Source organism: Lissotriton helveticus, chromosome 9 (assembly GCF_964261635.1).
Source record: "Lissotriton helveticus chromosome 9, aLisHel1.1, whole genome shotgun sequence".
NCBI lineage: Eukaryota > Metazoa > Chordata > Amphibia > Caudata > Salamandridae > Lissotriton > Lissotriton helveticus.
The window spans coordinates 72223600-72247541 of record NC_136070.1 but is presented as its reverse complement, the minus strand read 5'-3'; the positions used below and the strand labels follow the sequence as shown (position 1 = coordinate 72247541).

General features: G+C 47.2%; 1 protein-coding gene across 8 annotated transcripts in view; it reads right to left on the bottom strand.

The window, feature by feature from the left end:
- Positions 1-23942, bottom strand: part of RBM25 (RNA binding motif protein 25) — a 333704-nt gene that overhangs the window by 105405 nt on the left and 204357 nt on the right. For all 8 annotated transcript variants that reach the window (XM_078659495.1, XM_078659496.1, XM_078659492.1 and 5 more), the window contains 3 exons: positions 18379-18637; positions 16791-16880; positions 16635-16708 (listed from right to left, as the gene is read on the bottom strand). In XM_078659495.1, coding sequence (XP_078515621.1) covers positions 16635-16708; positions 16791-16880; positions 18379-18637 — 423 coding nt within the window. The remainder of the gene's footprint in view (positions 1-16634; positions 16709-16790; positions 16881-18378; positions 18638-23942) is intronic.

Genomic DNA, 23942 nt, shown 5'->3' with positions numbered 1-23942 from the left:
CTAGCACCTCGCCCAGGATGTGCACTGTTGCAGGCCCAGGAGAGCGGGGTTCTCTACCACCCAGGGGTCCAGCAACATGTCTGCTGTGTGGCAGCCTCTGCAGCCACTCATCCCAGATGTGGATTGTAAGTTAGGTTTTCAGGGGGCATCTCTAAGATGCCCTCTGCTGCATTTTACATTAAATCCCACACTGGCATCAGTGCGGGTTTAATGTGCTGAGAAGTTTGGTACCAAACTTGTCAGTCTTCAGTGTAGCCATTATGGTGCTGTGGAGTTCGTAATGACAACTTCCCAGCGCCATATACTCTTAATGGCATCACTGCACTTACAGTGCCCAAGAATGGCCCTGGGTACTGTAGGGGCACATGCACCTGTGCCCACACCTCTGGCATAGGGCACCCAGCTAGAGGGGTGACTGAAGTATGCCAGGGCAGTGGGTTCTGTGGGCATGGCACACAGGGATGTGTGCCATGTCGACTCTTGGTTTAGTTCTGTACTTAGACACTCAGCCGGCAAAGGCAGTCAGGGTACAGGGCCCCTGAGTGTGGCACAATAAATTGCTGCAGTCCTCAGGGGTCTTCTCTGGTCACCATGCCCTGGATAACTAAGGTACCATTTACTAGGGGCCGATAGGTCGCCAGAGATGACAATTGGGTTTTAGTTTCAACACAGTTTTAGGGAAGGAACACAGGCTCTGGGTACCTGGTTGGCAGGAACCCAGGGCACACTTAGTCAAAGCACATCAGCAGTTCAGAAAAAAGTGGGGGCATACCAAGGCAAAAAAGATGGCACTTTCTCACAGCTGTGAAACGGAATCAGGATGACACTGATTTGTCTCACATGCACCATTTAAATCTTCATAAAGGTAGAGGACATCGAGGTGGAAGATGGGGCTGCAGTAGGCAGAGAAGCCAAATTAAATGACGAGCAGTGTTAGCTTCAATCATGACATTAAGACAGTACTCAAACACCTTTATTGATATCATCTTTTGTTAACGTGCACCAATATTTATTACCCTATTGTAGAAAGCTGGCTCCGTATATACCATACCAAAAAGAGGTGTAGCGTGTACAGAGTCCAGCGATTCCCAAAAGGTATAGCAGAGGATAAGGCAGATACCTTACTCTCACTTTAGTGGTAGGTCGGCTGAGCAGTTAGGCTTTTAAGAGGGCTGTGCTAGGCATTTATTGTACACACTCAGGCAAGACATGATAAAACACACTCGGACTGAATCCAGACCAATTGTTTGTATAAAAATAATTTATTTTGTTTCTACAAGCAGGTGAAACTCAGTTGCAGATAAGTAAAACAGCTTCAATAATAGCAGTAATATTGTTCAAGACGCAGGAGGAATACATTTGAAAGGCATTAAACAATGCCTTAAAGTGAATGAAATGCTTTTGTATAGTCAGTCAAATACAGTAGACGTAATTGTTATGATAGTTATCTGCAATAGGAAAATCATAATGCAATCCTATGGAAGTAAGAGGTAAGTAGATGACTTCCTTCCCTAGTCTTCAGGGTTTTTGACCAACACAGGTCATCATTCAGTTTCAGGTAGGAACTGCACCACCAGAGGAACTGGGGCGGCCAGGTGCAGGTCACTGAGTCAAATGTTAGCTTGAGGCGATCGGGGCTACCTCGTAGATGCACGGATTCACAGGAGGTTTCAGGGCAAGGCCTCAGGGGTTGAACTAAGAACGGGGGAGGCACAAGGCAGCACACAGGCTACTTCACCAGCAGCCCCGGGGACAGCAGGGTGCAAATCAGCACCAGGATCCCAATGCTTTTCAATGGAGGTCGTCGGTTCCACAGAGAAGCTAAAGGCTCAGACGAGGAGGCTGGACAAAGACGAACAATGCTGGACAGGTAAGTTGGATAGCATGGGGGGGGGGGGGGGGGGGGAGGGAGGGGGGGGGGGGGACGACACCTGGACACTTGTCTGGGTGCCCCAGGGGCAGAGGATGCAGGGGTGCCTTTTGGTGATGGATTTTCTCAGCTGAATCCGGTCCGAGTGACAATTCATGAAGAGACTGCACGAGACATCGTGGAGAGATCAGCCACTGACGTGGACTAGGTCAGGATCACTGGGGAGACTTCAAAGGACAGGTGTCACACTCAGACTCTGGCCGTCGGGTGCAAAGTGGTGCAAGTGTCGCAGATTCGCCTGAATCAGGTGTCCCAGAAATGTTTCTTTCTGGACAAATCTGTTGTCCACAGAAGAAAGTTTTTTTTTTTTTTTTTTTTTTTAAGGCAGCTCAGGTCTGAATTTCTTGGGAGGTTTCTGGCTGCAGGGACAAACCGGTGCCTGCAAGCAGGGTCACTGAAGCGGGAGACAGGCCAGTAGGGCTGGGAATAAGTGATTTGTCCTTATTTCCTGCTGCGCGGCTCTTCGGTTCTTTTCAGGTCGTCGAATCTGAGGAACAAGGCTCAGGGAGGCCCTTAAATACATTTAAGGGCTTTTTCGAGGTTAGGGGGCAGTAGTCGATGGCTACTGTCCCCTGGGTTACTACACCCTTTAGCTGTCCACTCCCTTTGGGGAGAGGGGCTACATCCATATCCCTACTGATGGAGTAGTTTCTTACCTGTAACGCCAGTTCTGTAGTAGTGGTATCTCCGTTATAGTCATAATCTAGTGAATAGTCCCGCCCATGTGCATGGACCCCGGAGCAATCGAAATAGTCTCTTAAGTGTCTATGCAGGACTGCAGAAGATCACTTAAGAGAAAATCAAAGACAAATAATGCAGCCTAAAACTACAAGGCTACATTGGCCAGCACTTCATCTTGAAGTGAAAAGGATAGCCAAAGAATATTAAATTTTACACACTTTGTAAAGTTTCACACCTAGAGAAACTCCTCTTAACAAAAATCCTTTTTCATGATAGAGAGGAAGAGTTGGACAGACAAGCCCCATAGGCTGCCATTATGTGTCTGGAAAAGGGATACCGTGCCTTTAAGGAACTCTCCAGAGACCCTCTGTATCCCAGGATGCACAGCTAAAGTCCTTTTACTTTCAGTTCTTTTTGAAAGTGTATAAAGCTAGGCCTGTAGCATTCAGTAGATTATCATTTCATCCACCGGGGAGGAGGGCGGCGGCTTATGACTATAACAGAGATACCCCAACTACAGAACTGGAGTTACAGGTAAGAAAAGACTCCTTCTTTAGTAGGGGATCTCTGTGTATAGCCATAATCTAGTGAATAGAATGGCAAGCCCATCCCAAAAAAATCAAACCAGCGGTGGAGGAAACAGATAAAAGTATCACTGTACAAACAGATTTCTCAACGAAGCCTGCCCAACCTGAGCATCTCCGCTGGCATCAGAGTCCAGGCATTAGTGTTTGGCAAAGGTGTGGACCGACTTCCAAGTGGCAGTCCTGCAGATATCTGCAATGGGAACATTACGTAGCAAAGCCGTTGCTGCTTTGCTCCTGGTGGAATGAGCCTTAGGTTTACACCCTAAGGTCGCTAGCCTTCTGGTAACGCAACTGGATACAGGACACTATCCATCTGGAGATGGACTGTTAAGATGTGGCAAGACCATTCCGGACTGAACCATAATTGACAAATTGGTCTGACCTACCAATGTCCTTAGTCTTATCTAAGTAGAATTTCAACACCCTTCTTACATCAAGGGAATGAAGAGACCTCTCCACCGGAGAGGAAGGATGTTGAAAGAACGTAGGTAAAGTTATCGTCTGATTAACATGAAAATCAAAATCACTTTAGGTAGGAACTTAAGGTGAGTCCTCATGACAACCTTAGAAGCATGAAACACTGGATAAGGCTCTTGGCAACAAGGCCTGAATCTCACTCACCCTGCGGGCCGATGTTATAGCCACAAGGAAGGCCACCTTCCAGGAAAGATGGTGCATTGAAGCCTCATGAAAGGGTTCAAAAGGTTCCTTCATCAACCGAGACAGCACCACATTCAGTTCCCATGAAGGCGACGGGCGCCTAACAGGAGTAAACACTTACTTCAATCCCTCCCAAAAAATCTTTAATTGCAGGAATCTGGAAGAAGGATGTTTTTGAAGGGCATTTCCTGTACGCAGTTAATGCTGCGACGTGAACCTTAATAGAATGGAAATTAAAGAAAGATTGAGCCAAATGTAAGAGACATGGAAGGATGACGTCTTCCTTGCAGGAGGTAGGATCAACATTCTTGGACGTGCACCAGATGCAGAACCTTTTCCACTTGTAGGCATAAGAAGTCCTAGTGGAAGGTCTTAGCCTCCTTGAGTATCTCCATGCAGTTGTCAGGCAAGTTCAAGTGTCCATACTGTACTACCTCAGGAGCCATGCCGCCAAACTCAACGATGAGAGGTTGGGGTGCACCATCTGCCCCCGAACTTAGTTAGAAGGTCCGGCCGACATGGAAGCCGCAGGTGGGGTTGGAGAGACCGGTGGAGCAGGTCTGTGAACCACCACTGTCGAGGCCAATCCGGAGCAACGAGGATTATTCGCGCTCTGGACTGAGACACTTTGATGAGCACCGCCGAAATCAGGGGAATGGGTGGAAAAGCGTACAGATAGCTGTTCGACCAGCTGATCCATAGCGCATTTCCCAAAGTCCCCAGTTGGTAAAACCTGGAGGCGAAGTCTCGGCATTTTCTGTATTCGGCGGTGGCGAACAGATCTAGGTCTGGAGTGCCCCATCTTTCGAAGACGTTTCCTAGCACCTCGTCGTTTAACACCCACTCGTGGTTCTCCTGAACGAGCCTGCTGAGTGCGTCCACCTGAGCATTCTACACACCTGGTAGATGGGTCGCCCTTATCGTCAGTCCTCTGGCTAACAGCCAGTGCCAGATCGCCTGCGCTCCCTGGGACAGTGTGCGCGATGTCGAGCCCCCCTGCTTGTTGAGGTAATACATTGTGGTCGTATTCTCCATCTGTACAAGCAAGGAGTTGGTCTGGAAGGATGGATGAAAGGCTTTCAGCGCCAAATGAACAGCTCTGAGTTCCAGAAAGTTGATGTGGTACGTGAATTCCATCTGGGACCACGTTCCCTGGATCTGTAGATGGTCTGAATGCGCTCCCCAATCGTGGAGAGAAGCATCCCCAGCCATGGAGAGAGGCATCCGTCACAATATTCTGTGTGGGAATGTACTTGTGGAAAGGAACCCCCTCGAGGAGATTCTCTGCCGAACACCACCATCTCAGAGATTGTTGAGCGTGTATAGACAGTTGGATCCGGTCGTCCCATCTCCCAAGTTGCTGGTCCCATTGATCCTCCTAACATTCCTGCAGGTGTCTCATGCATGTGGTGATAGGAAGATGCAACAGGCCATCATCCCCAGAAAAGAAGACACCATCCTTACTGTCGCTGATGGAACAGACATGAGAGCCTAAGCCTTCCGATGGATCGATAAGCGTCGCTCCTCCGAAGGAGACACGCTTGCTATGAGAGTACTGATGGAGGTTCCCAAGTACTGCAGGCACTGAAGAGGAGTCGGAACGGACTTGGCCATGTTGATGTGCAAACCCAGCTCATTCAACAAAACGGCTGTCGTGTTGAAATTCAATTGTGCTTCCTGGAAGGTGGAGGCTTTGATCAACCAGTCGTCCAGGTACGGGTAGACAAACACCTTGTTCTTTCTCAGGTGCGCTGCCACCACTGCCATGCATTTTGAAAAAGTCCTGGGTGCAGACTTCAGACCAAACGGTAGTACGGTGTACTGATAGTGATTGGTGCAGACTAGGAAGCGCAGGAACTTCCGGTGTTTCCGTGCAATGGGCACATGGAAGTACACATCCTGCAGATCTATTGCGCAAAGCCAGTCTCCTTGTTGCAGCAGAGGATAAATCTGGTGCAAGGACAGCATGCAAAATTTCTCCCTGCGAATCCATTTGTTTGCTTGTCGCAAATCCAGAATGGGCCTGAACTCGTTCTTGTCCTTCTTGCGTATCAGAAAGAACCTGGAGTATAGACCCTTTCCCCTTTGAGACAGAGGGATGTCTTGTATCGCCCTTTTTCTTAACAGGGTATCGGCCTCCGCTTGGAGTTCTCGCAGCTGGTAGTGCGACAGAACCGGTGGAATAGCTGGAGGAAGGTTGACAAACCAAAGAGTGTATCCATTGCAAACAATATTCAGCACCCACTTGTCCAGAGTAATTTTTCTCCACTCTGCCAAGTCATTCTGTATGCTTCCCCCCCCCCCACCGGAGCGGGTAACGGACGAGGGGGAAGTAACTCCTCAGGGCTTAGACCCGGCAGGCCCTTATTCGCTGAGGAGGACTGTTGTCCGCCTCTGCCCCTCTGACATTTCTTGATAGGCTGACGCTGGTATTGCTGTTGCTGCTGCTGGCCAGCTTGGCGACCTTGCCCCTGTTGATACCTCTGGGAAGAGTAACGCCTCTGGAAGAGGCGGAACGACTTCCGCTGGTCCTTCGGTTTCTCCAAACCTACAGCGTTTCCACTTCCGCCTTCATGCGGGCCATCTCCTCGTCCGCATGAGTCCCAAAGAGGGTGGATCCTGAAAATGGCATATTAGCAATCCGCTGTTGCGCCTCAGGCTTAAGAGAGGTAAGGCGCAACCAAGAATGTCGCCTCAAATTTGTGCCATGGCAGTACCCATGAGCGGCCAGGAGAGCGGCATCCGCCGCCGAACTGATGACCTGATTTGAGACTATCATGCCCTCATTCAGAATCTCCTGGAAGTCTTCCCTCCTGTCTCTAGGGAGGAGCTCAATGAATTGCTGTAGGGACTCCCACAACGAGCAGTCATATCTGCCCAAAAGTGCTGATGCACCTGGAAACGGGATACCGTGCCTTCATCGAAGTGGCAGCCGTACTACAGACTTTCCTTCCTGCCGAATCCATGTGCCAGCTCTCCTTGTCTGGAGGGACCGTAGACGACGGGGGGAGTGGAATGCTGTTTCTTGGCCGCTGTCACAATGACAGAATCCGGCACAGGATCCGATCTCAAGAATGCTGGATCAGAATCCGGGGGCCTGTACTTCTTTTGAAGTCTAGATGGCGCCGACTTCACAGAGGCCGGCGTCAGAAACAGCTCCATGGGACGAAGACGAAGAAGAAGACAGCGACGAAGACGACGAAGAAGAAGACGACGAAGAAGACGACGACGACGACGAAGACGAAGAAGACGAAGAAGAAGACGAACTGGCGGAGGAAGCTGAGTAAGAGGAGGAGGAGGAGGAGGAGGTGTAGGCGTCCTGGGCCTTGAGGGTGAGTAGGTCAGGGAATAATCAAAGTCCAGTGACCTAAGAACTCTTCTTTTCTTACGAGCAGGCCTCAGGGAGGACATTCTGGAGGCCGACCTCTCTGAGCGCGAGCACCGGCGCTGGCGCGACCGGTGACTCGCCGATGACTATGAGACGCTCACCACAGAGGCACTAGACACTGTTCTGGGCCTAGACTTCCTCTTAGACGTCGACTTTTCTCCCCTCGACGTAGACTTTTCTCTCCTCGACGTAGACTTCTTTGATGTCTCTTCTCGACGTCTATCTTCCTGATGTCGACGAACTCCCCAACAGAGTGTCTTCGCCTCGACATCGTTCTTCTTGTCGACGTTTAAGGCGAACAGTGTCGCCTTGACGGCGAGCGCCTGCCTCTAAGGGACTCATCAAGACGTCGATGGTGTGTCGACGCCCGTAAACTCCTAGACATCGACCTCGTCCGAGGTCTCGACGTCCTACCCCTCGACACCGAACGGCGACGTCGCTTCGACCCAGAGCCCTGGGTCGACGGGGAGCATATGGTGGTCATACCTCTCGATGCCGAAGTAGAAGCCATCGACGTCAAACGGGACCGGTGCCTTTTCTGGGCCTTTTCTTGACTGGGGAGCCCCAAGAGGCCAATGCACGAGCAGAGGATGAAGATAGAGTCCCTCCATGCCCAGAAGACCCACCTGGTTCTGGATGTCTCCTCTAGTCCAGGCCTTGAACACGAATCTTCTCCCCGGCACGCAGGGTCCTCCTGGAGAAAGAGTGACAGATATCGCAGGAGTCAGGGGCATGGCTAGAAGGGAGACAGAGTATGCACACTCTGTGGGGGTCAGATTTAGCCTTCTACCACACTGAGGGCACTTGACAATATAGAGGTAGCAAAACTGGTCAAAAAACAGCAACTGGAAGAGGAAGACCCCAGACGCCGAGTGAAACACTCAAAACACCGGAAAAGCTCCAAAAATTGAAGTTATACCCAAAAAGGTAAAGCTCAATGCTCCAGGGTCCTGCTAGCAGGAGCCGGAAAAAGAACTGAAAGTAAAAGGCCTTTGGCTGTGCATCCTGGGATACAGAGGGTCTCTGGAGAGTTCCTTAAAGGCACGGTATCCCAATTCCAGGCACATATGGCAGCCCCTGGGGCTTGTCTGTCCAACCCTTCCTCTCTACCATGACAAAGGATTTTTGTGAAGGGGAGTTTCTCTAGGTGTGAAACTTGACAAAGGGTGCACAATTTTATATTCTTTGGCTATCCTTTTAACTTCAAGATGAAGTGCTGGTCAATGTAGCCTTGTAGTTTTAAAAACAAAGTGGAATCCACTGGGGCAGTTTGAGATGGTCCCTATAATGATGGGGAGCACTCAGTGTTGTTTAAATACCCCTCACACACCAACAGGCCCCTTGGTGTCATGCTTCATCATCGGGGTCTTCGCACCCCTCTACGGGATGCGGCGTGATGCGACCGACGACTACGTGGGAGCACTTTAGGTGGACTATGTGTGGTGTGTGTGGGGTAAAAGACGTATGTGAGTGGAGAGTTTAAAGTGGGTGAGGGTTAAAAAATACCTGGCTCGTGGGGTTGGAGAAAAACTTTATTCAGCCCCCGGCTGGTATTGTTAAAAGGAGTGCAGAGAGAGGTTCGTGAGTGTATGATTAAGTACACCAACCTCATTTGTGCGTCGTCTACATTGGCATGTTTCGGAGGACAGAGCCTCCTTCAGGACGGGATTTGCACATATACCCACCTTACTCACATGTATAGATATGTAAAAGTGTATTATACAAAAAATGAAAAAACGTGAACTATAGGTTCTTACTGGAACGGAAACTGGAACGGAAACAAGCTTCCGGGGACCGGTTTCTAGCATTACAGCCGTCTTCGGCCCGGCTTGCTTGAATCCTGATGGTGCAGTGAGCAAGGGACTCACATCTGAGCATACCCTTCCACACTTGTGGTGGCCAAAACGATTCAAAAGGAAGCTTGTTTCCTTTCCAGTAAAGAATTGGCTTGGTAGTTTGGTCTGCCCTGTTCCCATGATGCACTGGGCCAGGGTCAGACTAATTTGCATGTAGCCAGGTTCTGAACTGGTATGGTGCAGTGAGCTAAAAAACAGTGATGGATCAAGCCCTGATCTTTTGACTGGGTAGGAGTGTTCTGCTTAATTCAGATACTCTGTCCATCACCACCCCCTTTTGAATCGAATTCATATCTATAGCATAGAATACATAGCAGTTCCTCCATTAACGGCGGCCGCCTGTGCCAGCTGCAGAAGTCTGAAAAAGTGTTTTAAGAACAGCGTGTCCTACAGCTGCCTGCTGTTTGGAGTGCACATCTACGCAGTAATGTTTAGTAAATGTGTGTGGTGTAGACCATGTGGCTGCTCTACAAATATCTTCTAAAGTAATATTACCCAGGAACGCCATGGAGGCCCCCAACTTGCGGGTGGCGTGGGCTCTTCGGGGGGGGGGACCGTTAAAGTGCGCTTAGCCTTGTGATAGCAAATCTGAATACACTTAACGATCCACCTGGCTATCCCTGCTTTGGAAATGGGGTTGCCCTTGTGCTGTGGCGAAAAGGCAACAAAGAGTTGTTGTGTCTTCCTAAAATCCTTTGTCCTATCGATGTAGTACATCAAAGCGCGTTTGACATCAAGAGTGTGGAGCATTCTTTCTGCTACTGTCTCAGGATTCTGAAAGAATGCGGCAGTTCGAAACCACCTTAGGAAGAAATTTAGGGTTAGTGCGCAGTACCACCCTGTTGGAATGAATTTGAATAAATGGCTCTTGTACAGTGAGCGCCTGTAGCTCACTAACACGTCGTAGAGACGTAATGGCAATGAGAAAAGCCACTTTCCATGTTAAGAACTGAATCTCACATGAATGTAGAGGCTCAAAAGGTGGGCCCATCAACCTGGTGAGGACCACATTGAGGTTCCATACAGGAGCTGGCGGGGTTCTGGGAGGGATGACCCGCTTCAGCCCCTCTAGGAAGGCTTTAATGGCAGGCACCCTGAAAACAGAGAGATGCTGCCTGTTCTGGAGATAAGCCGCTATGGCGGATAAGTATCCGAATGGAAGCATACGCTAGATTGCATTTGTAAAGATGTAACAAATAGCAGATATTAGGAATGGATGCATCTAGCGGGTTGATGTTGTGTTCTGTACAGTAAATAACAAACCGCTTCCATTTCGCTGCATAGTAAGCTCTGGTAGTAGGCTTTCTTGCCTCCCGGATGATGTCCATGCATTCAGGAGGCAAATCAAGGTAGCCAAACTCTAAGACCTCAGGAGCCAGATCGCCAGATTGAGCTGTTGCGGATCTGGATGCGGAATGTCGCCATGGTTCTGCGTCAAGAGCCTGGGTGTGAGGTGCAGCCTTTGATGCGGTACCACGGAGAGTTCTAGAAACGTGGTGTACCATGGTTGGCGTGCCCACATTGGAGCAACCAGGATGAGCGTCATCTAGTGCTGCTTTAGCTTTCTTGCCACCAGCGGTATGAGAGGTGCTGGGGGAAAAGCGTACGCAAATCTGCCTGACCAGTTCATCCATATCGCATTGCCTTGCGACTGTGGGTGAGGGAACCTGGCGGCAAAGCTTTGGCATTTTGCGTTTTCCCTTGTGGCAAACAGGTCTATCTCTGGATGACCCCACTGCTGGAAGTACGGGCGGAGTACTGATAGATGCAACTCCCACTCGTGCATCTGGTGGCTGTACCTGCTGAGCAGATCCGCCATCTGATTGTCCTTGCCCGGGAGGCGTTCCGCCATGAGGAAGATGTTCCTCTGAATGGCCCACTTCCACATGCTCTGAGCCAGATGAGACAACTGTGGAGAGTGGGTACTTCCCTGCTTTTGGATGTAGTACATGGCCGTCATGTTGTCCGTCCGGATCAACACGACCTTGTTGCACAGATGTACTTTGAAGGACTTGAGTGCCATGAACATTGCCATCAGTTCTAGGTAGTTGATGTGCATCTTTCTTTGCTGCGTCGTCCATAGTCCCTGCACCGTGTAGTGGAGCACATGAGCTCCCCATCCCTGGAGAGACGCGTCCGTCGTCAGGATAATCTGTGGCACAGGCTCTTGGAACGGTCGGCCCTTGCAAAGGTTGTGTGGATTCCACCAATGCAGAGAGTTGTATGCCGACCGGTCACCAACACTAGGTCATTCAACTGTCCACTGATGTGCCAAGCATTCTTGGAGCGGACGCATATGCAATCTTGCGTGCGGGACTATGAAGATGCAGGAGGCCATCATGCCTATCAACTGCATGAACACTCTCGCTGGAAGTGAGTGTTGAGGTCTGAACTTTTGGATTAGCGACTGGATGTTGTCGATCCTCACTGAATTTGGCTGAGCCATGGCTGTCAGAGTATCCATCGTCGCGCCCAGATACTGCCGCACATGGGCTGGCTGAAGGTGCGACTTCGGATAATTCAGTGAGAAGCCCAGACCGTGAAGAAGGTGAATGGTGTGGGACATATCTGCAGCGCACTGCTGGGCTGACTTTGCCTGAACCAGTCAGTCGTCCAGATAAGGATAGACATGGATGTTTCGTCTCCTGAGGTGCGCCGCCACTGTCGCCAGACATTTCGTGAACACTCTGGGGGCTGTGGTCACCCCGAAAGGAAGGACCTTGAATTGGTAATGCCGATTCTGAATGGTGAACCTGAGGTATTTCCTGTGGGATGGATGGAGTGGGATGTGAAAGTAAGCATCCTTGAGATCCAAGGTTGCGAGGAAGTCTCTCTGATTGAGCAACGGAAGAACCTGCTGCAGTGTTAGCATGTGGAAGTGTTCTGAGAGAATGTACTGGTTTAGGGGCCTTAGGTCCAGAATAGGTATGAGAGACCCGTCCTTCTTTGGGATTAAGAAGTACAGGGAATAGACCCCTGCGCCTTCTTCCTCCACTGGCACGAGCTCTATTGCGCCTTTTTGCAGCATGACAAGAACCTCCTGCTGCAATAGGTGCAAATGCTCTGTGGACATAGGACGGTGTTTTGGTGGTATGTTGGGTGGAGTGGATGTTCGCTCCAAACAATAGCCGAACTGGATAAGTTTCCTGACCCACCTGTCTGTGGTGATGGATTTCCAGACTGGCAGGAACTGCTGGAGTCTCCCCCCCGACAGGTGTTGGATGGTCTGGGGGGGGGGGGGGGGCAGTGACAGGGAGTCACTGTTTGTTGGTGGCGGAACGGGAGTTGTTGTTGCCCCTGCCTCTGCCCTTGGTGCTGTTGCCACGGTATCCTCCTCTACTCTGCTTGGTGTAAGAGGATTGCGCCCCACCTTTGTTGAATTGTGTTTGCTGTGACATTTGGCCTCTGGAAACACCTCTATTGCCTGAGCGACGAAAAGTGCTCCCCCGAAACTGCTGGGACTGGAGAGCCCCCATGGACTTGGCAGTCTCGGTATCCTTTATTTTTTCCAGGGTGGTATCCACCTCAGGACCAAATAATCTGTCAGGGTTTACTGGCTGGTTAAGGATGGTAGTTTGTATTTCCGGCTTAAACCCAGAGATCCTAAGCCATGCTTGACGTCTCAGCATCACACTGGTATTAATTGCCCTGGCCGCAGTGTCCGCAACATCTAGTGCACATTTGATGGAAGGGTTCGAGATTAGCTTCCCTTCCTGGATAAGCATCTTCCCTGCCTCTTTATATTGATCTGGTAGATGCTGCAACAGGGTCTCTAGTGTGTCGTAGTGTGCCCTGTCGTATCTAGCCAAGAGTGCCTGCGTGTTAGAGATACGCCAGATATTGGCCGCCTGAGCTGCTACTCTCTTTCCTGATGCCTCCAGCACTTTAGATTCTTTGTCTGGGGGAGGAGCTTCACCGGTGGTCTGCGAATTCGCCCTTTTGCGTGCATTAGAAACTACCAAAGAGTCCAATGGCAACTGGCCCTTGATGTAGGTAGGATCGCCAGGTGCCGGTCTGTATTTTTTCTCAATTCTAGGGTTGACTACCCTTGACCGTGTGGGTTCCTTAAAAATGTCTGCAGCATGCTTAAGGACCCCCTTCAGCATTGGAAGAGTCTTTACAGTCTTTTCAGCAGTTGAGAAAGTGTCAAAGAGGAAGTCCTCCTCTACAGGGTCAGCATGCATTTCAACGTCGTGGTTTTTAGCTGCCCTTTCAATTAAGTCATTAAATGCCGCAGAATCCTCAGTGGGAGAGGTCTTGACGTTATACACCTGAGGGTCAAGGAAGGCGTGCTGATCCCCTTGGTCACCTGTCTCTACCCATGAGTCCTGTTGTTCATCAGGCTCTGTGTTGGCAGGAAAATTGTATTCCTCATCCTGCTCCCCGGCATCCTCTCCATCAGAGTAAGTGGGTGAGGGCGTTGCAAGTCTTGGAGTCTGAGGAACTATCGGTTCAACCAAGACCGGTGATTCTGGAGCAGGCCTTTTGCGCTTTAGAGGAATTGTGTACGACTCCAAAGGCTGCGATGCCGTGATTTTTCTTTTGTAAAGCGTAAGCTTCCCGGTGTCGGCATCGATGAAATGCTCCGACTGCTCCTCTAGTAAGGGTGGTCGATGCTTCACGCTCCCAGCCGGGTGAGTCGGCTTCGACACCACAGAGTCCTTTGGCACCGACCGTGGTGCGAAGGCCTTCGGCGCCACCTTCGGCGGCAACGTGAAGAGGATCGGCGTCGAAGACTTTGTCGTTGGGACAGCTTGCTTCGGGGTGGAAGGTGTCTTTGGTTCCGACGCTGAAGCCTTGTCCCTAATTCGCTTGAGGGAGTCCGAGGCCTGCTTCGTAAAGGAAGCGGACGGTTTAGTCGACCCGACAGTTGACCTCGGTCCACCCACAGGGGAAGACCCGAGCGTCAATGACTTCGGCTTTTCTGATCGAGGCGTAGGAGCATCCTTCTTAGGAGCGCTACGATCTCTGTCCGTGGCCGCAGACGTTGACGCCGACGGTTTCGGATCGGCGGCCTTGACTACTGGCTTCGGTTTTCGGCTCGACGCCCTTGCCCGACTGCGGCTCGACAGTCTTTTTTGACTTCGGCTCGACGGCCTTGCTTGACTCCGAGTCGACGCCCTTTCTGGTTTTCGGCTCGACGTCCTTGACCACTTTTGGCACCTTGACCGGGTCGATAGCCTTCTTCGGCTTCGATAGCCCCGACACATCGGAAGACGATGGCGTCGATGGGGGAGCAGACGTCTTCGGTTTTGATGGCGCCTCGACCATTTTTGTTTTTGTCGACACCGATGGTTTCAGTTTCGTTTTCGACAATGGCGGCTCTGCCGAAGTGTCCGTAGCCGGGCCGGAAGGCGGGGCCGTGGATGCTGGTATAAGGTCTTGGGTAAGGTCATGTGGCGATCCCTCGACCTGAGCCATTGTAATTGTTCGAACGGGGCATAGCTCTTCCTCTGAGCTATCTTCCATGGCCAGATAGGCCTCATTGTCATCTCCTACCTCGTCGACGACGACTTCTACGTCGTGGCCTTCGACATCCGCTTCATAGTCTTATTCGATGTCCACCATTGGAGGTGAAATCTGCATCTGAACCTGTTGTTCGTCCGCTTCTTAGTCGTCGAAGATGTCCACCGGTGCCGGGGCCGAGCGCCGGGCCTCGAGGCGCGCCGAAGCCGAATCGTCTTCTTCGAACGAAACCTGGAACAGGCCATACAGCTGGCCTCGTCGTGGTCCGGCGACAGGCACTTGTTGCACACTGGATGGACGTCAATGTGGGGATACTTCGATCCGCACACGGGACACTTCTTGAACGGACTCCGTTCCATGCCGTCGAAAGTCTTGCTGCGTCGACTGGGCCTCGATCACCGAAGAGTCACAACTCCCCGGATATCCGACTCGAACTGAGTTGGAACTGAACCGGGCACCGAACGCAAACAATACCGACGGTTCGAAAAGGCCTTCAGGCCTCGAAAAAGTGTATGTTGATTCCGAACTGGAAATAACGAAATTACATGCGAACCCAATGGCGGAAAAAAACAATCTGAGGATGGAGTCGATGCCCATGCGCACTGTAGTCCAGGGGAGGAGCCACCTATCTCGTGATACTTCGAAGACTCTTCCAGGACAACAACGTGCAATCATCCGGACCCAACACTAGGCGGCGATCTATGCTATAGATATGAATTCAGCAGCCCACATGCCTCGAACCTACAATTTTGATTGAGCAAGATGAGGTAAGGGAAAAATGACATACTTCTTGTCATGTAATAAGCAACAAAGAAAACAGCAAGGAGGGAGAATGAAGGTGGATGTGAGGCAGAAATGAAGATACAAGAAGAAAGCAAAAATAAGGCAGAACGTAAAATACAAAGAGCACTCCAATGATGCTAACAGATATCTATTGATCCATAGTAGGCAACGGAGGGTGGAGCAGCCAGATATGAAATACCGATTGCACAGGGGGAGCAACAAGAGGTAATGAGAAAGTAAACGTAGTGGGAACAACTTAAATGCAGATTTTGTTAAAGGCAAGCAGTGCCAGTGGGATATGACTAGCAAGCAGAGAGGGAGGCCGGAATTGACAGAAAAGCTGGAAGGGTGGGAAAGACAGGAATACATTTTTGGAGGGAAGAAAGCAATGTAGACAGCACAGCATGAGGAAAAAAACCACGTAGAGATGAAAAAGATCGTATTCCCAGGAGCGTTAAAGCAAAAAGAAAATGTCGACATCAATTATAAGCAGTGAAAGGACAAAAGTTACCAAATCAAAATGATAATGAGGAGACTATGCTCTACGGAAAGGACAGAAAGAAGAGGCGAGAACGCTATTAGATATAAAGCAAGGAAATAAGTTTGATAAAAAAAACAATCGGGTAATAAATGAGGATAATCAAATCATATTGTAAACTGTGGTACTTACTGTCCACAATAGTCAATCATACAGATAAACATTGTACGCAGAGGAGACCCACCAAAGGGATGAGGAAAGCATTTAAAAAGTGACACGGTGAACCTTTAATAAGCATTTTTGAAATGTAGCTATATGAAAAATCTTATTTTTCAAAAGGATAATAACACTTAGACTGTAGGGTGTAACCCACATGTCAGTCACATGGAAGTAGATCTCAATTCACCAGAAGTTAGCTCCAAAAATGCTCACTGACAAGGCATCCATAAGTTTGAGATTTATGACCTCTTGGTGGATATTTCATAGAGGAGAACCTGTAAGGCAATCGCACTGAACAGCCTTAACTCCTTCCTTCACCTTGATCTGTGAAATGTACACCTATTGCTTGTGAAACCAACTATGCTCAAAGATTCCAACTCGTTCTAAGGCAATATTTCTCCTTGGTCATCACAACTAAACTGGTATATAAACTGATTGATGCAAGAGCAATATACCTACAACTTACATGGATAAACTACGCAAGTTTGAATGAGCAGCACCTACATAAATAGTCTGCAGAATAAATGCAATCTATCTTAAAGGCTTAAAAAACCTGCATAATCTGAAGTTAATACATTCCACAGACCTGTAATATTTGGGATCATCTCGGTCGTCGTCATAATCTTCCAAAAACTCTTTTAACCTTTTTGCTTCTTTTGCCTTTAAAAATTAAAGAAATCCTGTTAGACATCCAATGTTTTCTGTACACACGCAGATGGCCTAAACAGATCACAGTTCTTACCATTTCTCTTCGTCTTTCCTCCTCCCGTTCAGCTTCTTTTTCATACTCTCTGCCTTTTTTCCGCTCTCTGATTTCCCAGTTTTTAAGACGCTGAAATAAATTCATGAACATACATTAAAATTAAAGGAAGATCGATTAAATTAATATCAGGTCCGGCCTGTTGAATGTGCCATGCCCAACACCACAAACTAAGTTTGACACAGAGTTGCAGTAACACGCTGTAACCAACAAAAGTAACCCACTTCTCAGCAAGGGGAGAAATGCTGGTAATGTACACATTTTTTGCTGTGCCACAGCTCAAACATTTTCTTCTTAAACCTAGTAGTGAATCTAGAACAACCAGGGCAACTTGTTGGTGATAAACATATGATACACATTTGTATGCAGAGGATAAAAAAACAAATGAGACTGGCAAAACTATTCACCGCCAATTATGGAACTTTTAAATGCCTACGGTCTGGTAATCAATGGCAAGATTTTCAGGACTAGTGCAAATGTAATATTTGGGCATGTAAGTAAACTGTAAAGCAGAAGTACTGATTGTGCACTGTTCATGTTTTGATTCAAAGACCAAAGACTACAGAGACATTTTAATACGGATTCCTTAAACTATCTATAGGTGAATATCGAAGGATAGTGTTAAAATATAATGCAACATAGTAAGTAAAGAAATTAGCTCAGTAGACTCACTGCCAAGAACAAAAACCACTGTACCTAGCTTTCTCACCAGTATGATCAAAGGGGATTGTAGGATGGTTTCAGGTACATGGCACTGCCCCCCTTCATGTTTTCCTACTAGTAGAGAGAAAAAGCACTGCAGGGATGGTGTGTGAAGTAGATTTATAGGTGAGACATGTTCTTCACTGGCTGAACAGATTCCTTCTGGGTGTTGGTTTTCCAGTTTTCCAATTGCAGAAACAGGGAAGTGGGTGAAGATGGGGTGATGGTATTAGGGACCAAGGAGTGCTGCACACTGGAATTGCTACATTTTCCTCTCCATTGCAAGAGCACACTAACGATACATTATGAAGCTTAACTATAGGCACAAAAACAAGTGCATGCTGAGTCGCTATGCAGTAACTACAGATGTTACTTTAATGTGTTTTGGTAATACACTAGGTAGGAGCTGGAATTTTGCTACAGTTGCCCCCTCCTCCACACTTTATGCCCCATTTTGGACTACCAGATGTTGGTTTTCAACTCCGAAGGTGCACAGAGGCCAGGTGTTTTAGAAGGAACTGTAGCACAAATCCTATGGGTCAGTCGGCAAACAATTTCAACATTACATTTAGAGAGAAACAGAAAAAACAGATTTTCAAATTCAAAATATATTACCAATCAAGCAATCTGTGGAGGAACTCGCTACTCGATCACGAGGCCACAGGGAAAATGAAGTTTAAAATGCTCTATAATGAGCTAGAATCTGGATACAGATTATGTCACAATGAGTCTGTTGAATCAATGAAATGTATGCATTGATGCTTTATCACTGAGGCCCTCATTAAACTAGCTGCCCATTTTCGGTAACAGTTTAAGATCTGCAGTGAAAATGTGGCTGCAAACAAGTGTACACAAAAGTCACACCTACCTCCTGATAAGCAGCTTCCTTCTCGCGGAGTTTTCGCTCCAACTTTCTACGTTCATATGCATCTTCTTCATCTTCCTCTCGGTCCCTTTTCTTTTCTTTCTCCCTATCCCTGTCCCTATCGCGGTCACGCTCACGTTCTCGTTCACGTTCCCGTTCTCTTTCTCTTTCTCTCTCCCTCTCCCGTTCTCGTTCCCTTTCTCGTTCACGCTCTCGTTCACGTTCTAAGATGCGTTCACGCTCTCGGTCTCTGCTTTTCTCCCTGCACAAATACAAAAGCAAAAGTTACTTAATGTTCTGTATTAATGTTCAATGATCTTAACTATGATGAGCTAGAGTGAAATATTTAACAGTTACAAATGATCAATAGGATAGGATTCATTATTTCGCAAAACTTCAAATGAACCTTATTTGCAACAAGAACCCCTAATAACTTTGAGCACAAGACAAGGATATTGTTAGATCTAGCCTTATCAGAAAGCATTCAGTCCCTTTATAAGCTTAACAGGGAATATCCACAAATCAGTAATTCACATCTCATGAATAAATACAATTCTAGTATTTCTCAATGATAATTGCTTAGATGTCTACATTAACTCTAGACCACAGTCCATGGGGGAGGTGAGAAACTTGAAGCAGCATATGGCTGAAAACTTGGTTTAGAACCCACATGCACAATACAACAAACCGCAGCAGAGAGGCAATGAACTGAATTCAAGGAAACTTCAGTGTGGTTAGTCCAAGTAGTAATTATGCAGACTCAGCCAAATTTAGACTGGAGATGTGTTTCTGGGAAAGGGAAGGATGCTTTGCCACAACATTATCTGCTTTGGAGACAACCCCACAAAACAATTGCAGTGGCTTGTAACCTTAAAAAAAGCCACAAATTCCATGGTTAACTGAGAAAGAACTTTTAGATAGGAGAATAGGAGAGTAATTTAAGGTTAATTCCTATACATTTGTCAACCGAATTCACTACACAACTATCTAAAATAAAGTATATTTGATAAAGAGATAGTTATACTGGTTTGACACTAGTATATTTTTACAGGCAGTCTGGTACAAATGTGGCAGATTGCACAGTGTGACTAGGACACTCCAACTACCGCTTAAATTTATCAACGCCCTTTTTATATAAATGAAAGGATAAATTTTATGTGTTATTATACTGCTCACTGCTTGTTTTGAGCATAGCCCTTGTTTGATTATTGCACTTTGTTCTGTAAGCAAGTAATGACTACAGTAATGATTTTCCAATAGCATTTATTCTTTTTAATATGAACTGAGTTAAGCAAGGTTTTAAAAAATGTATTTTGATATATTATATATAGTAGAGTGGTGTGGCTCACTGGTTAGAGGCGGCAGACCCGGAAGCAGAGAACGGCCCGGGACCAGGGTTCAATTCCCGACGCGGCAGGGTCGTGGACCAGGGTCAGCAGACTCGATAATTCTCGCCTCGGTGCCTACTCTAACCAGGGATCACACTCGGCAACTCTGGGCATTAAGCTTGCCTCATCTCTACAACGGCCCCCCACAGACACCGGGGATGCCTGGTTTCACCTTGGAGATACCCAGAAGGGACCATCTCACAGGGAAATCCAGGACGGGTTCCCCAGCGGTCTTCAGCGCCGGGACGCTTACGGGCAGCTGTGCACTTTACAAATCCCACACATTTACATTTACATTTATTGTATTGTTCTTATGTATACTTTGATGGTACTTGGCTACCGAATTAAGTGTTTTCTACTACTACTGGTTTGTTCTTTGAGTATCAGTGTTTGTCAATTGTGAAGTCATCCTCAAGCTATGCCAACAACGTTATCCCATGATCCACAAGGAATCTCCTCCGCTTTGGGAATCCCCAAAGCGGAGGATAGGATGGCCCCGCCCAGCTCTGGCTCAGTGAAAAGTAGAAAAAACCAAAAACTATTTTTCACACTTGCCCCTGCTGATTTCAGCAGTGGGGCGACCCTCCTCCACCACAACAGAGGAATCACCCCCGATTTAGTGCCCTAAAAAGTAAACTGTGTACAGAGTCCAGTAGGTCCCAATTGGCTAACAGAGGCTCAAGTAGCTAATACTAATGCTCTCTTTTGTGGCAGCGAGCAGTTAGGCTCAGAGGGAAGTGCTAAGCATTTGTTGTATTCAGATGCAATAATGACCTCTCACAGAATAAATTTGTGCCCAAATTAGAAAAATAAGATATTATATAGGGAGGTCTGCCAATGTCGACTTCACTATTCTCTGCACCAAGACACCCAGGCTGCAATGGCATTTTGCATGAGCATGGTGATGGGTCCCTTAGAGTGGTACCATTTGTGCTGCAGACCTTTGGGGCCCTCTTTAGACCCAATGCCCTAGGCACCAGTGCTACAATTTACTAGGGGCTTCTATAGAGTCTAAAGAGTGCAAACGGTGGAACAATGGTACAGTTCAGAGAATGAACATCGGTTCTGGGGACTGGTTAGCAGGAACTCAGGACACTTTCAGTTGAGGTTGTATCAGATACGAGACAAAAAGTGTGTGGTGGAGTTGGGTGTACTGCAACCAAGTCCAGTTTCCTACATATCACAACGGGGAAATGTAGGAAGTTGGCTCTTTATAGGATATATCAAAATTAGATACTCAGTGTAAACAGCACAGTGGTTCCATTATGATTAGACAGGGGGCTTGCTATGGCAATCCCAATGTGCTCTGCTAAGGGGTAGTGTGTTGAAGCTGCCTGAAGCTTATCACAAAGGAGTGCAAGACATCTGAAAATACACACAATGGTCAATAAATGAGGCACACAACTCAAGATGAGCCACACCAATTTATAAAGTTAGCAATTATTATATAGGTTTAGCCAACAAAAGAAAATCATTCAGGTAAGTACATTAATAAATAGGATTTTTTCTGTTAAAAATGGCCACACTAGGTGCAGTTTCTGGAGGATGCAGTGTTATACTATGGGAGGAAAAGTCAATGCGGCATTCAGGTATAGTACAGTGACTTATGGGACAAATCTCTAGGAGTTAAGGCGAGTGGTAGGCAAGATTCAAGGCATTACCAACAGAACACTACCAGCAGAACAAGGTCGGCCAGGAGCAGATGTGCGAAACCGAGTCGGTGCCCAATGTTACTCTATTGGGATCAGTCCTCGCAAAAAGAGGCTGCAGGCTTGGAATGGTAGGGCCAGTTGGGCTGAAACAGCAGAAATCAGGCCTCCCAATGCTTGGGGATGTAGCAACACATGTGTCCTCTTCACAACAACCCAGGGGCGACAGGTGCAAAGTTACTTTTCAGATAACTTTAAGTAACTTTTTCTACTTCGTGTTGTAGGATGCTGGCTCTGTCTATACCATTCCAAAATGAGGTAGTCTGCAAAGAGTCCAATGGCACGCAAACGGTAGGCAGAGGTAAAAGTAGATAGCACCTTACTATTTGTGGTAGTGTGGGCGAGCAGTAAGGCTTTATCATAGGGTAGTGTTAAGCCTTTGTTGTACACAATCAGCAAATTATGTCACACACTCAGACTGAACTCAGAGCAATTTTGTTTCTATAAAAATAGAAAGTTATTTCATTTCGAGAACCAAGCCAAGCCTGGCACATGGAAGTGAAATAAATGCTTTGCAAAATCTTATGCAATGTTTTACAATTGAATGCAGGTTCAAATATAATTGGTAGAAAAACAGGAAAGTTAAAATGTCGACATGGCACACAGATGTATGACAGTGTGTTTTCACTTTTGTCCGTAACCAAGAAACGGAACCTGCAATGGCACCTGTGCATGTGCTTTGTGAGGGGGGGGGTCCTTAGGGTGGCACAATTTGTGCTGCAGCCCTTTGCGACCCTCTTTAGTACCTCAGGCCCAGGGTTACCATTAACTAGGGACTTAAAGAGGGTGCTAAAGGTTTTGCCAGTTGGAGTAATCAATTGTACAGTTTTGGTAGAGAGTTCTGGGATTGGGGACCTGGTTAGCAGGAATCCAGAGCACCTCCAGTTGAAATTAAATCATTTACAAGGCAAAAAGTGGGGGTGACTTTGCCAAAACGTAGTACTTTTCTACAGGGTACCATGCCCAACCATCTGATCTAGATTAGTCTTCTTCACAGAAGCGCACTCATGCTCTTGTGATAAACACATTAGTGATAAATTTGTGTGGCAGATCCTTGCATGTTTATTTTGTGTTGAGGGTGTAAGCTCCCTTGGTAAAAAGGTACTGTGTGGCCTTTTTGGACGCAATACCCAAGAATGGTTTGTAAGTCTTCCTATGTGAGTGAGATCAATCCCCTCACTAGAAGTTGACCGAGTATATGTATTAGATCAGTATGGTTTTCCGCATGAAAGCTTTCCCCCCCAAAGAATAGTTGAAAACCCAGATTTTCTGATTTCAGAAAGAAAACTGTACAGATGGAAGCGGCTTTATTTTCTCGGAGAAAGAAGATCTAATACTCTCCTTTAAACTTTAGTTACTAGAATACTGCCCAGTAATGGAAAGAACTTTAGACATTAATTTCTTAGACAGTTAATACTTTTGGCTTAACAGACGTGAAATTTAAGAGATTAGTTTTGAAAATAATGACCAATTTAAGGGTTTAATGCAGATTATTCTCTGCTGTATGTCTTTTAAAGCTCGACTAAATGCTCAACCACAGGTATGACATAGGATAAGCTGCATTCACGTCCTGCTGCTTTAAGTCATTTAATTCTCGGAGGTTGTGTCCATGGTCGGCCATCCTTTTGAAATAGTCTTAACAGACTGTTCCTCGTCGTCCTTGCAGGTAGATTTTCAAATTGACGGTATCCCTTGACGCAAATCAGAATAGTATGGCTTACCTATTTCAAGGCTGATGCTCAAAAATATGTTGCTGTCAAGGCCGATGAGGTCTGTGGTTCGCGGATTCCATGTATGCAAATACCTCTAGGGTGTAGAAGGCTCAGGCTGTATTTTGTTACCAATTCGAATGTGTTCCTGATTATATTTCACAGAAGGGCAGCCTCCGGAAGATTTGACAGTACATGACTCCGGTCCAAATCACACACTAGCAGTTTAAAACAGTTAGGTTCAAGCTTGTGGTACCATAGGTTGTGCTAGTATCAAGAAGGTCCAGGTGTCATATTGGGGCTGCAGAGAGGGGTAGCATAAACCTACGACTATCAGAAAAGCCATCTAACTGGAAACAGTTCTGTAGTACCTTTGTGTAAAGTACCGGTAGGTTTCAGATCTGTACTCACCATTGTTTATCAGAAGGAAGGATACTGTATAATGCTATGCAGTAAGAGGGGAGCATAAGCCATATAAGTGTTGCCTCTTCTGGCCTTCATTTAGTAAACACCCATAATTTCAGTTGGTGTATTAACATGTCAAACCACTAGATGGCTGTAATATGCCCAACAGGCATATCCTCTAAAACAAATTTAGAAACAATTCCTACTGTAGGTCTGGCAGTTCATAAAGCAAATAAGTAAATATGCCTTCATATTACTCAAGTTAATAGTGCTTGTTTAATCACATTGATGAAAAAAATGATTAGGCCTTTTGAGATTAAAACTGGTGACCGCCAAGCCATACCACAAGTCAGCAG